Source organism: Sinocyclocheilus anshuiensis, unplaced genomic scaffold (assembly GCF_001515605.1).
Source record: "Sinocyclocheilus anshuiensis isolate Anshui unplaced genomic scaffold, SAMN03320099.WGS_v1.1 scaffold805, whole genome shotgun sequence".
Lineage (NCBI taxonomy): Eukaryota > Metazoa > Chordata > Actinopteri > Cypriniformes > Cyprinidae > Sinocyclocheilus > Sinocyclocheilus anshuiensis.
This window is the reverse complement of record NW_015540884.1, coordinates 650504-667359: the sequence shown is the minus strand read 5'-3', so window position 1 is coordinate 667359 and position 16856 is coordinate 650504. Positions and strand designations below refer to the sequence as shown.

General features: G+C 36.0%; 2 protein-coding genes across 2 annotated transcripts in view; both read left to right on the top strand.

Annotated features, from left to right (window-relative positions):
• Positions 1 to 4026, top strand: part of LOC107688644 (cip1-interacting zinc finger protein-like) — a 4658-nt gene extending 632 nt beyond the window's left edge. Inside the window, exons 2-7 of the mRNA XM_016486356.1 lie at positions 1298 to 1391; positions 1515 to 1628; positions 1711 to 1836; positions 1913 to 1985; positions 2084 to 2205; positions 3433 to 4026. Of these exons, the coding sequence (XP_016341842.1) occupies positions 1308 to 1391; positions 1515 to 1628; positions 1711 to 1836; positions 1913 to 1985; positions 2084 to 2205; positions 3433 to 3948 (1035 nt within the window). The 5' untranslated portion in view covers positions 1298 to 1307 and the 3' untranslated portion in view covers positions 3949 to 4026. The remainder of the gene's footprint in view (positions 1 to 1297; positions 1392 to 1514; positions 1629 to 1710; positions 1837 to 1912; positions 1986 to 2083; positions 2206 to 3432) is intronic.
• A 656-nt stretch (positions 4027 to 4682) lies between these two features.
• Positions 4683 to 12259, top strand: LOC107688631 (surfeit locus protein 4-like). Its single transcript, XM_016486346.1, has 6 exons — positions 4683 to 4958; positions 7617 to 7803; positions 7891 to 7967; positions 8086 to 8129; positions 8225 to 8411; positions 11012 to 12259. The coding sequence occupies exons 1-6, from the start codon at positions 4911 to 4913 to the stop codon at positions 11276 to 11278; spliced, it is 810 nt and encodes a 269-aa protein (XP_016341832.1). The 5' UTR covers positions 4683 to 4910; the 3' UTR covers positions 11279 to 12259.
• Positions 12260 to 16856: the final 4597 nt, after the last annotated feature.

Here is a 16856-nt window from a genome sequence, read left to right as displayed (position 1 = left end):
GATTCTTGAATGGAGTTTTTTTTAAAGGAACACTCCACTATTTTTGAAAATAGGCTCATTTTCCAACTCCCCTAGAGTTAAACTTCAGTTTTACCGTTTTCGAATCCATTCAGCCGATCTCCGGGTCTGGCGGTAGAACTTTTAGCTTAGCTTAGCATAGATCATTGAATCTGATAAGGTCGTTAGCATCTCGCTCAAACATGACCAAAGAGTTTCGATATTTTTCCTGTTTAAAACTTGACTCTTCTGTAGTTACATCGTGTACTAAAACCGACGGAAGATGAAAAGTTGCGATTTTCTAGACCGATATGGCTAGGAACTATACTCTCATTAATTAATTAATTAATAGGAGGCCATGATTGACAAAGGCCAGGGGGGCAGTTTTGGCCAGGACACCGGGGTTACACCCCTACTCTTTATGAGAAGTGCCATGGGATTTTTAATGACCACAGAGAGTCAGGACCTCGGTTTAACGTCTCATTCGAAAGACGTACAAACAAACACTGTAGCACTGTCAGAACGGTTTTGAGTCAGTGACGGTCTGAGATACCCAAGATAAGGAAGGAAATTTAAAAAAATCTAGTTTAAATCAATTCTCTAATCTTTGTGTTCATGTTGGTTTCGTACATTTTTGGAAAACATTTATACTATTTTACAACTTTGATTTAATGACTCTAAACATAGTGTATCAAGTAAAAAGTGGCAAAATAATTTCATAGCACCTTTATTTTCTTGTTTTGTTTGATATGTTTTATAATATAAATTATTTTTATACTACCATAACTTATTTTTTAATAAGTAAGTAATAACAAGCTAAAAAAAATAAGTAATTTCTAAAATTGAAAACACTTTTTATTCATTTTTATAGTCAACTGAATCACAGCAGGCACTTACACAATTTAGGCTGTTGATTAAACTTCATATTTTCACAGTCAAATGGCATAGACAACATCAGTTTTGCCATATTATCAATGTTGAAAACATTTGTACTTTCTAATACTTTTGTGGAAACTGTGACACATTTTTCAGGATTCTTCAATGAATAGAAAGTTCAAAAGAACAGCATTTATTTGACAGACTTTTTTGTAACAATGTAAAGGTCTTTACAGTCACCTTTGATGATTTTAATGCATCCTTGCTGGATAGAACCCCAAATGTACAGTAATTTGTTAGTGTAGTGTATGTAACTCACATTTAAAAAATGTAAATATTAAGTATTCCATTATTGCATATCGTTAAAAGAAAATGACAACACAACACTGCATTTAGAACACAGCAGTTTTTTGCTCTGTAACAGAGAGAGGAGGATGGGTCATCAGCGATGGTGTCCAAACTGCCAGTGTCATTTTTCTGGTGACCTCATCGAGCACAGACAAACTAAGAAGCACAAGGTGATCTCAACATTAACAAAAATACCACCAAATCTAATCACCACAGAAATATCCACATGTACTTGAGGAGCAGTGTTTTAACCACTAACTATATGAAAATGCTATGTCTTGTCTCCTCATTAGATGGCAAAAGTGTCCTCAAGACCTTTCTGTACCCTGTGTGAGCGCCACTTTAGAACTCCTCGCAAGTTTATTGAGCATATGAAGTCTCCTGAGCACAAACGGAGGGTTGAGAAGGTTTGTTTGGGTATTTCATAGACATTTTAATGCAAAATGCATAAAATGACATCAATAAAACGTATTTCTTTGAACATTTAAGTTAAGAAATGAAGGTGGCCCAGAGGTTATGGAGGAGCTCATAACTGTGGATGCTGTTGGCTGCTTCGAAGGGGAAGATGATTATGAGGAGGATAGAAATGAAGAAGAGATTGCAGTGTTTGAGAAGGTTAGTTGCATGACATCTTGTGCTTTCCTAAATTTGAGTCTCTTTTGGAGTTTTTTTACTTGAATTTTGTTTATAGCATCCTGCTCATAGGGATATGGCTCTTGAAGAGACGATTGATTATGAGGCATATGATCCAGACACACATTATGGTGAGTGCTGGGCTTCAAGCACTTCTCTAGAGTAGACTGTCAAAGAATAGTTTGTGAGTAAGTTAATCTGACTGATCTGACTGCTTTCTGACCCTCAGGCACTAGTTTTGTGGTCCCTGTCGCTGGTTTCCTCTGTAAGCTGTGTCATAAATTCTACCACTTTGAGTCTTCTGCACGGAAAACTCACTGCAGATCTCTTATGCACTTCCAGAACTTACAGGTGAGGAAGAAGAGGGAATTTGACATTAGAATTTAGTGGTTTATATGGTATCTACAGTTATTCCTTAATGTGTTTGCCATTTAAGAGGCGAGCAAATCTGAAATCAGCTGTTGCAATTTCTTTAAACCTACACCACTGTTCAAAAGTTTGAGGTCGGTAAGATTTATTTAATGTTTTAATCTCTTAGGCTCACCGAGGCTGGATTTATTTGATTAAAAAAACAGTAAAATAAATAAATAAAGTAAAATTGTTAAATATCTTTCATTTAAAATACTTGTTTTCTAATTTAATATAATTTAAATGTAATCATTTCCAACATCATTACTCCAGTCTTCAGTGTCACATGATCCTTCAGAAATCATTCTAATATGCTGATTTGCTGCTCAATAAACATTTCCTATTATTAATGTATAGAAAACAGTTTTTGCTGCATAGTGGAAACTGTGATAGTTATACACTACCATTCAAAAGTTTGGGGTAAGTACAATTAAAGAAAAAAATAGAAGAAGAAATTAATACTTTTATTCAGCAAAGACACACTAAACTGGTCAAAAGTGACAATATAGACATTTAAAATGTTACAAAAGATTTCTATTTCAAACTAATGCTGTTCTTTTCATTTAAGAATCCTTAAAAAATCTATCGTCGTTTCCACAAAATTATTAAGCAGCAAAAATTGAATAAGAACCATTATCAATAATTGAGCACCAATTATAACTGATAATAACTGAGCACAAAATCAGAATGTCAGAATAATTTCTGAAGGATCATGTGACACTGAAGACTGGAGTAATGACTGCTTAAAATTCAGCTTTACTTTTACAGGAATTAATTACATTTTAAATATATATATTCAAATAGAAAATGGTTATTTTAAATTATATTTTCAATCATTTTTATTAATAATATAAATAATATTTGACAATATTACTGTTTTGCTGTACATTTGATCAAATAAATGCCTTGGTGAGGATAAAAGACTTTTAAACATTTTTAATATTTTAATTACTCCAAATTTTTGATGGGCAGTATTGTGAATTTTGACATGTCTGAACAGCTCTGTATGATGGACTGATCAGATCAAGTTGAGTGTAATGTGGCTGAGACTATATCACTACTGAGAAATATGGCTGTTTAAATAATGTAAGAACAGTTTTTAAACAAAAAAAAAAAATTTCAGAAAAGTTCATTCAATGCAAAATGCTCCGATTTGTATTTGATTTTCAGAAGCACAATGCCCTAAAGATGCAGAAAAAGGCACCTCAGGATGACTGTGAGAGTGATGTGTCGTGTAGCAGCCCGCTGAGCGACCCTCAAGGCCTGGAGCTCACTGCTTCCTGTGCCAGTGACAGCAGCCAACCAGATCTCAACAGACCACATGTCAATTTCTCAAGAGAGCGCTTACACTTGAGAAAGCTTAAGCCATCTAAAAGACCTCACAAATCCAAGTCTCCATGCTCAAAAAACTCTGTAGCTCCACAGAGCCCTGCCGTGGTCATGAAGCACTTAATATGTACTCCACACTGTGGCTCAGGGTCAAGCAAACAGTCACACTGTCAAGAAAGCAATAGGCCCGACTCGAGTGTTCAGGTGTTGCACAGAGAATATGTGTCCAGTGAAAAAGAAAAGACATCCTGTGACCCTGTGCATTACTCAGAAGAGCAAGAAAATATGAGCTCAGCATCCACACGCAGTTTGTGTCATGCATCACAGTTGAACTCAGAGGAGAACACAGTCAAATGAGCTTAAAGAGACCAAATTAAAAAAAATTATCTTCATGTTCACAGGAGTTCATCAAGTGTTTCTGTGAAATCTGTGAAAGAAGACCTTAAAGTAATACTAATTAAATTCATAAATATTGTAAATCTCATTTCCTTTTATTAAATTGCATTTTATATATAATTATAAATAATAGTCATAATTGTTGGACAACATGTTTTTACAGCATTTATTAATCTCGGTTGGTGTTAAATGAACTGTAATTCATTGTTAATTCTTATTCATCATTATACATTATTTTTAATACGTATTAATTTAAGGTATGTTTCAGTCACCTCCATTTAACATCAGGTGGGAAAAGGAAGCAAAAACATTAATATCCACAATTTATGTCCAAAAGTAGAACAGATTTCTTGGTTAAAAGTGGACAGATCTTGTGTCCATTTTTCTTTTTTTTTTCTTTTTTTTAATCATAAGAAAATTGGCTAATATTATAGACCAGTAATAGATATAAAAATATACAAATACATGACTAATGTTTCCATATACGATTTGGACAAGGTTGTGGACATTCTGAATCTGGGTATAAGCTCCCTCATAACCCCAATCTTGAATACTTGGTGACATACATTGTGGTTACATTTTTTCCCCTCAATCTATTTATTTATTTGCAAACTTGTTAGCAATTGGACAGTCTATGAAAATGTATGTCATTACAAACTGAGAGTAGGCTATTGCTATATTCTGGCTGCATTAGTACACGTGGCATGCAGATACATGTGTGTCCTACAGGGGACGACAGAACAACCTGCAGGGCATTATGGGGCGGAGATGGCATTCTAGTACACAGTGCACACACGGACGACGGCAAAGCAAGGCTAGTACGAGGCCTGTAACACACCTGCGAGCGGACATAGATCTCGATTAAAAGCACAAACAAGCAAAGGTGTCCTGCAGACGGGAATCGGCTCTCGGATTTCGGTGTCATGGCTCAAAATGATCTGATGAGCAGCGCGGAGGACGTGGCGGATCAGGTGAGAGGACAGAAGGCCCCGCCAGCCAAGTTGCACAGTAAATCACGGAGACCACACTTCTTTACTAAACAAACGCTTTCTAAGTTAAGGAAAGTCCATGTTTGCGTCTATAGTTCGGGTCATGTTTGCTTGGCTGCAAATGAGGTTTGTTTATTAATTAACTAGTCTTGTGAATAGAACGATAGAAGGACCGAAGTACTAGTGTTAAGATAGTATGTGTGTGTATATATATACATACATACATACATACATACTTATATAGTCTAGTTGAGTGAAACTACCTTATGCTTTCTAGGGCTGCTTTCGAGTAACGTACTGATATATGACTGTTTGACAAATATTCATATATACTGTGTTTTTGTGAATCCAAAATGTTTGAATAGCATGCAAACTTTATCCTTGAATCATTTTTATCAGTGCATTCAAGCATCCGTTAATATGATGAAGCAAGAGGGTATGTTACTCATAAAATAGTCATCTTAAGATGACTGATTAGGAAAAGATGAGATTGTGTTGCCCATATGCAATAGGAAATCGACAGCAGGACATTAATGCATTTTTATGCTGTTTACGTTGCAGGATATGCACGATTGTTGCATGTGTGTTTGGGGCTCTTTTTCGTGCTGTGTTGTTTCTGCTTAATTTGGGCTTGATAGTAGAAATCAACTTTATAAATATGTCATTATTGTATGGGTGTATAATGGAGTTGTGAATGTTGTACCAGTTTTGGTGTTTTCAAGGCCATCAGTGTCATCATCATCTCAACATATTTATTTATAGCCTAATTTTCAGTGTCATTTTAGTAAGTTGATTAACTTAAACCCCAGCCAGTGACAGCTAACTTTAGTGTAGTTTTATCACACAGCAACAATATCAAAAATTACATTTGTTCATACAACTCTCATTCAGCATTCCTGCCTTTTTTGACATGTAGCAGGAGTCCAAATCTGTACTCTTTGATATTCTTGTGCTGTTTGGAAACAAGTCAAACAACCGCCAGGCACACAGACTACGAGTAAAGTGTTGACACACAGGCAGACAGTGGCCTTGAGGTCTCTTCTCATTCATTTAGTCTTGCTTGGTACTTGTTGAATGCTGATTGGCTCGTTTTCTTCTTAGTGCTGATGTGGATCGTCCGGGGGCGGGGCTTAGCAGAGGCCAGTGTCAAAGCTTGCGTTAGAGTGTCCAGTTATTATGAAACCCTGCCATGTATAGGCAGATTATATACATTTTAGTAATCCTACAATCTGCTCGTTTTTTATCACAAATAACAGAATTCTATAATTTACCATTGTTTATTAAAAGCATATTATTAATTCTTACATTTCTTACTTAAATTCAACAAGCCAGCTCATGTTACAGGTTAAGCAGTGAGCGTATAATATCCTGTAATCTTCCTGGAAGAGTAAATTGCAGTATCTTTATCCATCTCTGAATATTTCTGTTCATCACCTGTTGCAGGAGGAAGTGGAAAAGATTGATTACTAGCACACCACAGTGATATTCAAATGCTGGAGACGTAACCCTTGTGCTCATGAGTCATCAGTTTCAAATGGATGTGCTTTTGGCCATCTGTGCTCTGATATTGACTGAAAATGTGGGGAAAAGGGTAATTGGAGCTCAGAGGTTAAAAATTAAGCAGCATTCATTTGAAGAGCTGCTTCGGCGCTTGGCTGGATGTAATATGAAGATTGTGTAAATCTAAAATATTCACACTAGGATGGATTTATAATAGCTTTCTAGACTAATAAATGTCCTTCTCTTTTATGTTGACTTTTTAAAAAATGTATTTGAAATAAGTCTAATGCTCATCAGGGCCCCATTTATCTGAATAAAAGTACAGTAAAATAGTGAACTTTTTATTGCAATTTGAAATAACTGTTTTCTATTTTTAAAATGTATTTGAGTCTTGTGATGCAAAGCTGAATTTTCAGCTTCATTACTCCACTCTTCAGTGTCACATGATCCTTTAGAAATCATTCTAATATGTTGATTTGGTGCCCAAGGAATTTCTTAATATTATCAATGTTGAAAGCATTTGTGCTGCTTTAATATTTTTGTGAACCCAAAATGTTTGAAATGGCATTATCTGAAATCTAAATCATTTGTAACATTATGAATTAAACGTATTAATTTCTTTAAATGAATACATGCTACATGTCAAAAAAGGCAGGAATGCTGAATGAGAGTTGTATGAACAAAAATGTGATTTTTGATATTGTTGCTGTGTGATAAAACTACACTTAAAAAAATTGCAATAAAGTTAGCTGTCACTGGCTGGGGTTTAATCAACTTACTAAAATGACACTGAAAATTAGGCCATAAATAAATAAGCTGAGATGATGATGACACTGATGGCCTTGTTTCGGCCTTGAAAACACCAAAACTAGTACAACATTCACAAGTTGACCCCAAACGTTTTGAACGGTAGTGTATCTCAACAAGGTCCTTTATGCTGACCTAGGATGTGTGCTCTAATTGTAGTCATGTACATGATCATAAAGCTGTGCCTTTTTCATCAGAAATTATTGCTATAAATAGTCGCGTTCAGAATGACATTACACGTTATTTGTGTTTGCTGAGGCAAGCATTACTGTTGCTGCTGCATATACCTACGTTTGAGGATTTTCATATCTTTGTCTTTTCGTTCATCGCTAGTTCCTTCGAGTGACGAAGCAGTACCTGCCCCACATAGCGCGTCTCTGTCTGATTAGCACATTCCTGGAGGACGGCATTCGCATGTGGTTTCAGTGGAGTGAGCAGAAAGAATATATTGAGACGACGTGGGGATGTGGCTTCTTCCTGGCCACACTGTTTGTTTTAATCAACTTACTCGGACAGCTGGGTAAGAAGTTTGTTCAACGCAAATGTCTCTGGCGACTTGGAACATCTTCAGATTTTTATATGGAATGGTTTATTATGTGTTTAACAGGTGGTTGTATACTGATCCTGAGCAGGAATTTTGTACAGTATGCCTGCTTCGGATTATTTGGGATCATCGCCTTACAGGTGAGACTGAGAGCATTCTGTTTGTGTTCTTTAAGATTGTAATTAGATCTTATCTTTGGATAGGACTCTTAATTGAGTTAAACTGTATAATTACAGTCCTGAGCTTTATCTGTTTCAGACTGTTGCCTATAGCATTCTTTGGGACCCAAAGTTTTTGATGAGGTAAGTTCTTTGCAGGATAAGCTTGGAGTGAGTAGATCATCCTGTGTTTTGTGCTCTGATCTTGTCGTTCTTGACTTCTCTCGCCTGTGTTTCAGGAATCTGGCCCTGGGTGGAGGGCTGCTGCTGCTGCTTGCAGAGTCACGCTCTGAGGGCAGGAGTATGTTTGCTGGGGTTCCCACTATGAGAGAGAGCTCTCCGAAACAGTACATGCAGCTGGGTGGCAGAGTCCTGCTGGTGCTTATGTTTATGACACTGCTGCACTTTGACACAAGCTTCCTCTCGGTGAGCAAATATCCTCAGGCTGGTAAATGGGTGAATCACAAAGAAATCTCTATATATATATTTCATCCAGAAATCAAAAGGAAAACAGAAATTGTTGCACGTAAAGAATATCCTGTTTTAGGATTCAAAATCTTTAGGATTAAGATTTTTTTTCTTTTGTGACATCGTTTTCATGACAATTAAGCACCTTTAGCACTAAGTTCTCTTTGCTGTAGAAAATATTGTTCTGATTGGTGTAATGCAGTTATGAAAATGGTCTGGATAACAGTATTGCACCCCCCCCCTTATTGTTTTTAAATTAACTAAAAGATTTTTATTAAATAAATAATAATAATTAAATATCTTTTTAATTAAATAAAATAATATATCTGTCTTTGTATTAGCGTAAAAATAATTACTTTTTTTTTTTTTTTCAAACTAGGTAATGGTTATTAAATAATATCACAATAAATATTCTAACTTGTTTGATTTTAAATTCATAGCAGCACATGTAGAAACCCACAGGGGTCATGTATTATAATTTTTTATGTTTTTATATTATTTTATGAAAATAAAAAATAACATTACATTAATGAGTGGCAGTTATATATAAAATATGTATTTTGAATTGTTATTATTAATTTAATGATTTTACATAATTTAATTGTCATCTATAATAAAACTTGTAAATGTATAAAAAGGTTTGTAAAAAGTCAGTTTTGGTCAATGTAATGCATCATTGCTAAATAAGCTTTATTCAGAGTTTAATTTTATTTACATTTTAATATGTAATATTAATTTATTTAAAAAAAAAAAATCTTTCTAACCCCATACTTTTGAATGGTGCTGTACACTATTTGCATAGTTTATTACTTTTAAAAAAGAGTACTTTTTGCATTGATGCTTCATCAGGACATCATCCTTATTCTGATCAAGGTCTTAATTTGTTAACATAAAAAATATCTACTGAAATTGCAGCGGAAAATGGCATTTAGAATATTACAACAATTTCTCAATAACACATTTTTATATAAATGTTTTGCTTATCTTTAAACACTTTTTTTGAAACAAGCTTAGAACTGAATTTAAGACTTCAATCAGCCCTGTTTACATATGACTGAATGTGGAGACTCATTATCGTTTATAGTTGGCCTTTTCTGGCTTTATTAATGTGCTCGTAAACCACATCTTATGACTTGGCAGAAGGTCTAAAAGTTTATTGCACAGGGTTCAGCTGTTTCTGCAGATAAGTGCTTCAGGTTTGCAATCATACAGATGATGTTGTGATTGTGACGCTCAGGATGTGGGTTGTTGGTGGAGTTTTTGTGTCAACTGCATCATGATGTAGCCTGAAACGCACAGTTTATGTTCCGTTTATCTATATAAATGGTGTATTATGATAGATAGGACTGTCAGACTGCTCAGAGTTTGTAAACATGCAGGCTATAAAGGCAAGACCATTACCAGCACTGATGTCAAACATTGTCACAGTCTGTTCTGATCGTCATGGACAGCCAGGACAAAATGTTAAGATCATTCAATTGTACTTTAAGGCCTGTTCACACCAAGGACAATAACTATAAAGATATAGTTTTAAAAATCGTTCTTAATATTAAAGAATGGCAGAATCCACACCACAGCTATAATGAGAAAAGACATCGTTGGAATCACTTTCAGAATGATTTTTTCCAGCTGATGAAGAACGATAAAAACATTGACAGCCAATCAGAATCCATCCTGCTGTAACCAGCTCAAGAATTTAAAGCGGCAGACGAGTGTGCGCTTAGAATAAACAGACTATATCATCTGCTGGTGTGGACGCTAATATCGTTATCTTTATAGATATCGTTCTTGGTGTGAATGGGCCTTTAGGATAGGAAAATACATACTTAGACTTGTCAACCTTTAAAAGGGAGGAAAGAAATGGTTTGCATATCTTTTGTTGTTTTTGACATTATAGGCCAGATGTCTATACTTGGTATTTTGCCATTAATTCATCCGATATCCATATTAGGCATATATAGAGGACCACACAATATACATTACTGTTTAAAAGTCTGGGGTCAGCAAGATGTTTTTAAAAGAAGTATGCTTACCAATGCTGTATTTATTTGTTAAAAAAAATACAGTAAAAACAGTAATATTGTATAGAATGTTCAAAAGAAGAGCATTTGTTTGTAATGGTAATCTTTCGTAACATTGTGAATGTCTTTACAGTCATTTTTGAGCAATTTAATGCATCCTTGCCGAATTAAAGTATTAATTTTCTTTAAAAAAAAATTACTAATTCAAAAATTTTGAACGGCAGTGTATTTGGAAACCAGACATTGATAATTTGCCGTATTGTTTACCCTATCCAATTCACAGCAGTAATAATAATATTAATGTTTCAATTAATGATGTTTAATGTGAAATCTGGGCTCCAAAACCAGTTGAGCGCCATTTATCATAAACATGTGAAGATGTGTCGTTGTAATCAGCCCTTTCACCACTAGAGGGCATACGTGACCAGGTTTTCTGTTGCATTTCTGTAGTTTCAAATCCTGCTTCCTGTGTCAGTTTCACAGTAGTGTCATGTCTCACTGACTTCCTTTTTCCTAAGTATCTGTGTTTGGTTTTAGATCTTGCAGAACCTGGTGGGCACAGCTCTTATTGTCCTGGTGGCAATCGGTTTCAAGACTAAACTAGCCGCCCTAACCCTGGTTATCTGGCTGCTGGCTATCAACGTGTATTTCAACGCATTCTGGACCATACCAGCCTACAAGCCCATGCACGACTTCCTCAAGTACGACTTCTTCCAGACCACGTCGGTGATCGGAGGCCTTCTGCTGGTAGTAGCACTAGGTCCAGGCGGAGTGTCAATGGATGAGAAGAAGAAAGAGTGGTGAGACAGGACTGAACTCAAACGGCTCACTCGCTCACTCAGTAGTTTGCCCTTTGGCAGCAGCTTTCACAGAAAGCAGGTACACTACTTAGGGAGAAAAGAGCCAATTGAGACGTGGCCTCACAAACACCCCAGGACCAACAGAACGACCCGTTCTCCACATCTCATGCATGTCTGTGTTTTCATCTTGTGTGCTTACTGAATTATTTCTACCAGCACTTTTAGACATATTTATCATATTTATTTTCTAAGGTTCGGGTCAGATTCTGTTATTTGAGAGCCCCCTTGAAAATCTGAAACATCCGTGTTATAAAAGCTGCGATAATGCTGAACGAATAACAAATGAATCTCCTTTGCCATTTTTCTCTGCCTTTTTTTATTTCGGTGCCAATTGCAAGTCAGCAAACCAAAGACATAACCTTCAGATATATACGTCATTCTGCTTATATCTTCATTTAATTGATGATAAAATTAATTTGAAGTAAAATGGAAGGTCGATGTCATTGAGATAAAATTTTTTTGGCCGGTCAGTCGTGTTACATGTGCTGTCTCTGGGCAGGACTTCAGCTGGTATTGTTTCTGTGTTGAAATCTGTTGCACATGGGTTATTTTAAATGTTTCGTTCTCTCCCCATCAACAGGCCGAACAAGTTAAAGAAGATTTCGCAAAGAGAGATTCTTATTCATGTATATTTTCTAAGTAGTTAAATGTAAAGATGAAAAGGTTTAATGGCCATTGCTTTCCATTCTAAAGCTCCATTGGCTTCTCATGTCCGTGTAAGAAGCTGTTAGTTTGTTAGCGTGTTCGCTGTCTGTCTGAAGTTTACAAAAAGTGAATTATAGTGTTTCTCGAAACAAGCAGAGAGTGAGGTGACAATATTGTAACCCTGTGGTTTGTCCGACTCCGTGTTTATCCTCTTTGTATAAAAAAGAAATAACGGAAAAAATATTGGTTTTCTAAGTGTTTAAAATATTTGTTTTGACATATAAAGGGAAAAGAAAAAAAAATGTCTTTTTTTTTGAATTGTGTATTTAGGATACATAAAGTGCATCTTAATGTGGGTCATAAAGTGCCATTTTAATCAATTTTTCTAAATAATTTTTACCTCTGTGATTTCAATAAACACTGGTGGATATTGTTTGCGAACAAAGTCAATATACTGGCGAGAGTTTTAAGTGTTTTTTTTTTTTTTTTTTTTTTTTTAAGTAATCAACAATAAATCTGTAGTGATATTCAAAAAACAACCCTTTTGGTGTACATGACATGAAAACAAGATGTATTGTCATTGATGGCGGTTGTCTGGACATAAGCATAAATAATTTTTGAGCTGTCATATTCAAAACCGTGGTCATCGTGTCAATGTCTCCCAAACCTTCACAGCAAGCGGGAAGTCAAAAGACAATTTCCCCAAACATTCAGCACATAAAATGTGAAGAGGTCAGATTTTGTGTAGGCCTAATCTTTACAGATTCATTAGCCAACGTTGCTTGCGATGAGAATGCTTGACATACCATGAATGTACTACACTTATAAATATATTTTGAAATCTAGGGAAGAAGTTTTTAAAGAAATGCTTTTGTGTATCTGTCTGCAGATTCCTCATTGAAATCCCCCCCCCCAAAAAAAGCAAATGCTGATTGGTGCGGAAAGCCTCCTCGTATGTGCTTATAGGCCTTTTATCTTCTTGAACGATTGTTAACCAAGAGAACACTAATGAGCTGTTCTTCCTAGAGAAAACGTTTTGATGTTAGGCAGTGTTTCCATTTAAGTTTATGAGTTAAAAGACTACTGGAAAACCTTACAGGATCACCACAGAACTTCCATTCTGTCCCAGTCGCAGATCGGTTTGTGATCTGCTGCAGTTCGTAAAGGTGATTTTATTCTTATTCACGCAATAATGTTGCTTTTTGCGAGAGAGGTGAAAAATCCTTACAACGTTTGTGTCAATGATTACATTAACTGCGGTTTGTTTTTCGGAAACTTGGTTACTTCATAAAGCAAGGTCGTCATCAGTTTCTAGCTTAAAGATTTGACTACCAAAAAACTCTTGAACATTTTTACTGTTATTAACCAGGAAAAAAATGGGACAAGTTGTCACTAAAAACCAGTAACACGCTAATAATGACAATTAATGACCAGTTATAGGTTAGGTTAGATTTTTAAGCAAAATCTAAAGAGTTAACGATTATGAAAAATGTCAAACTATTTTTTTCCCCCCCATCAAATACTGTGATTTTTACATTTTTAATATTTAAGGTACGTGACAACTTGCCCTACTATGACATTTATGAATAACATTCATCCTGAGAACCCAGCTCACCTTCCATCGGAAGTCCACCTTTATAGATGACTAGATATATTGTGGACTCCTGTTTTATGTATATGTCCCTGCACTTTTATTGTGTTCACGTTATTACAACATGATACTGGAACTTTAATTTGCAGGAATCCAGCTAAACTTAAGCTATTCTAATGTAAAAAGTTTAAAAACAAACATTGACTTGATTTCAAAAACCTTATAGTTACTGAGATCTAAACTTTTCAACAACTTGCATTGCTCCCCCTGTAATGATCATTCAGTACCACTGCAGTACTTCTTTGCAAGAGTACTATTACAGTTTGCACACTTAGTTTTCCTTGATAAATGTTTAATTGTAAGAAATTTAGCACAGGATTGATTTCCTTTTCACAGGCATATTGTATTTGGCTCTGAATCAAGTTTGATATTGAGACCGGGCCTCTGGCAACACAACTGGCAGTTTTCCCATTATCTTTTTGTTTTCCTCCTCCTTGAGCCCAACTCACTTCCTCAGTCTTTAGCCAAGCAGCGATTGGTCTGTAAAGGAAACGTTATTTATAAACAAATACTGCCTCCTTTTTTGGCCACAGTAGCATGAGTTTGAAAAGATGCTGTGGGTACAGCAAAGTTCAGCTGGAGGTCAATGGAGATACCTCAGGTTTACCATACAAACCCCATTCACAAGCCTCTAGTTAAAGGTATAGACGGGGAGATGGAAGTATCCAGCTTTGCCGTTGGCATGTTGAAGAGACTATATAACTCTCCAGGAAATGTGGGAACGGTTAAAGATCAATGTAGCACTTAAAAAGAGTCAACCTCAGGCCACACTTTGAGTCCGTCTCTGTGGGGTCAGCATTTTGAAGGATAAGGGTGACAAGGTCAGCCTTCAAGTCCCATCAAAAAGAGTTTCTTCCCTCCTTGGGTCTGTTCTCTTCCTCGGAAAGTGGCAGGAACACACAGACAATGATTTGTCACCAGAAGCGGCCCTGATAATTTCCAATTTCATGGGAGCCGGAGAAGAGGCCAGGATGGTCAGCCACAGCTGGAAGTGTGTGTGTCCACTGTGGGCTGGGCCATTGTTAGAGCCCCAGCCGCAGGCCACTGTGTGTGCGGGACACTTTTACTCGGAGCGCCCTGACAGCCAAATGTCACCATTAACCATGTGCTGCAAAATCAGAGGCATTCATGAGCGACGCTCCTCATAAGCCATAAAAGGGGTCATCGGTGAGGGTGACTCAAGTTCAGCAAGTCAGATTCAATGGTGTCATGCTTGTTCTGCTCTTTGATGTGACGTGTGTGGAAATGTGGCTTCTTTCTCACACTTGTTAGCACTGCCAATCATCCAATAGATTCTCTGGTTAAACAGTTGTCTGTTCTCAATGCTGGCACTGTGAAATCTGTGATATTGTTGACAGATAATCAGATAATTTGATCAGTAGTTGATTTGTGATTGCGATCTGGTCTGATGTTACAATGTTCTTTCTGTTCTCTCGAAGACATTTTTATCTTCTCTCTCACCAAGGCACAAAACTGCTCCCGTCCCGGAGGCTGGTTGGTCAATTCCTCTACAAATCACCTCTTCAGTTGTGTACATCATGGTGTCATACCCAGCGACCTACCTTAGCACTAGGTAGGTTGACAAGTCAGGGACTGTAGTGGAAGTATGAAATTAATGGAAAATTTGAGTTTTATGACTTTTAATCCGTGGTTGTAAGTTTTGAGGTCAACTTTTTGCTAGTGAACTCTTAAATTCGAGTTATGCATTTAAAAATTATTTTCCTTCTTGGAAAATGACCTAAAATGTTCATGACTTATCTTGCACTATGGCAACAGTAGGTAGCAAAAAATCATGGCTGTGCTTAAAACTAAAAAATTGTCAAACCCATTAGCCTGATCTCATAAGAATTAAGAGATCAGAACTATTTAAACTTTATAAGAACTATTTGTTTGCAACACATTTGTATATATGCTAAAACTTAAAGGGATAGTTCACCCAAAAATTGATTTAAAATGAAGTGTTATCATGAAGTTCTGTCATCATTTACTCACCTTCAAGAGTCTCCAACTTCTGTAGAACATTAAAGAAGATATTTTGAAGGATATGGATAACAGACAGTTGATGAACCCCAATTGAGAAATCGTACAGAACAGAGTAAAACTTTCAGTGTAAACGTGGGTAAATGCATTAAATAAACGTGACCACTTTGAACTTATTGTAACAATTAAATACAATTAAACAGTGGTTGCAGTACCGCTGCTCCCTATATGCAGAGTGCACATTTTGCATAGGGCACCAACTCCCATGAGGGGCACCAGAGCCGGGTCTAGGGGAGCATTCTCCTTGTGCCCTCCTACTATCTGCATGCTCAGTTTTTTGTGAAAGCATGCAATATCTTAAAAAATATATATAACAACGTTAAATTAGCTGCATGCACTAGTTTCTTTAGTGATTCTCAACCAGGGAGCCTCAGCAAACTTCCAAAGTGGCCACAGAATGACTCTTTAAATTGATGCATCAAAGCAAATTATTATTAATATGTTAGAATAATTTAACTCTAAATTATAATGATAAAAATAAACATATAAAAACTGAAATAATTTTTTCCATAATGTTCTGGAATACAGAACATCCGGGATCAAAAAAATAAAAGAGCTGTGGTTCATTCATTTAATATGTATTACATTAATTAACCATGTTATTTAATTCAATGTATTAATTAAATAAATTGAAAACAAGCAGCTTTGTCATAACTGAAGCAAAAATTCTGTGAATGCCAGGGGATAATATTGAATATTGTGGGCCTTTGAGTCAAAAAGGGTTGGAAATAAAATAGGCCTAATAGTTCCATGAGATCCATTAGTAATCATAACTCAACCAGTGGAGTGTGTCTTGGACAAGATCTGTTTGGCTAACCAGAGACGGTCTGTGGGAGTCTTTGAGGAAACCTGTTTGAAGCATTCATTATTTTTGTAAGTGGTGATGCTAGTGGCACAGAAATGACTCACCTCGACTTTAATGAAAATATGAATTAAATTTGAGTCCTTAATATTTTTAATTCTTTTATTTTATGGTAGCATACAGGTGCATCTCAATAAATTAGAATGTCGTGGAAAAGTTCATTTATTTCAGTAATTCAACTCAAATTGTGAAACTCGTGTATTAAATAAATTCAATGCACACAGACTGAAGTAGTTTAAGTCTTTGGTTCTTTTAATTGTGATGATTTTGGCTCACATTTAACAAAAACCCACCAATTCACTATCTCAACAAATTAGAATACTT

Bases quoted from the DNA above. Each gene is read 5' to 3' on its own strand.
- LOC107688631 (XM_016486346.1), top strand. From the start codon at position 4,911: ATGGCTCAAAATGATCTGATGAGCAGCGCGGAGGACGTGGCGGATCAG. The intron at 7,968-8,085 runs GTGAGACTGAGA...TATCTGTTTCAG, and splicing joins TTGGGATCATCGCCTTACAG to ACTGTTGCCTATAGCATTCT. The intron at 8,412-11,011 runs GTGAGCAAATAT...GTTTGGTTTTAG, and splicing joins TTGACACAAGCTTCCTCTCG to ATCTTGCAGAACCTGGTGGG.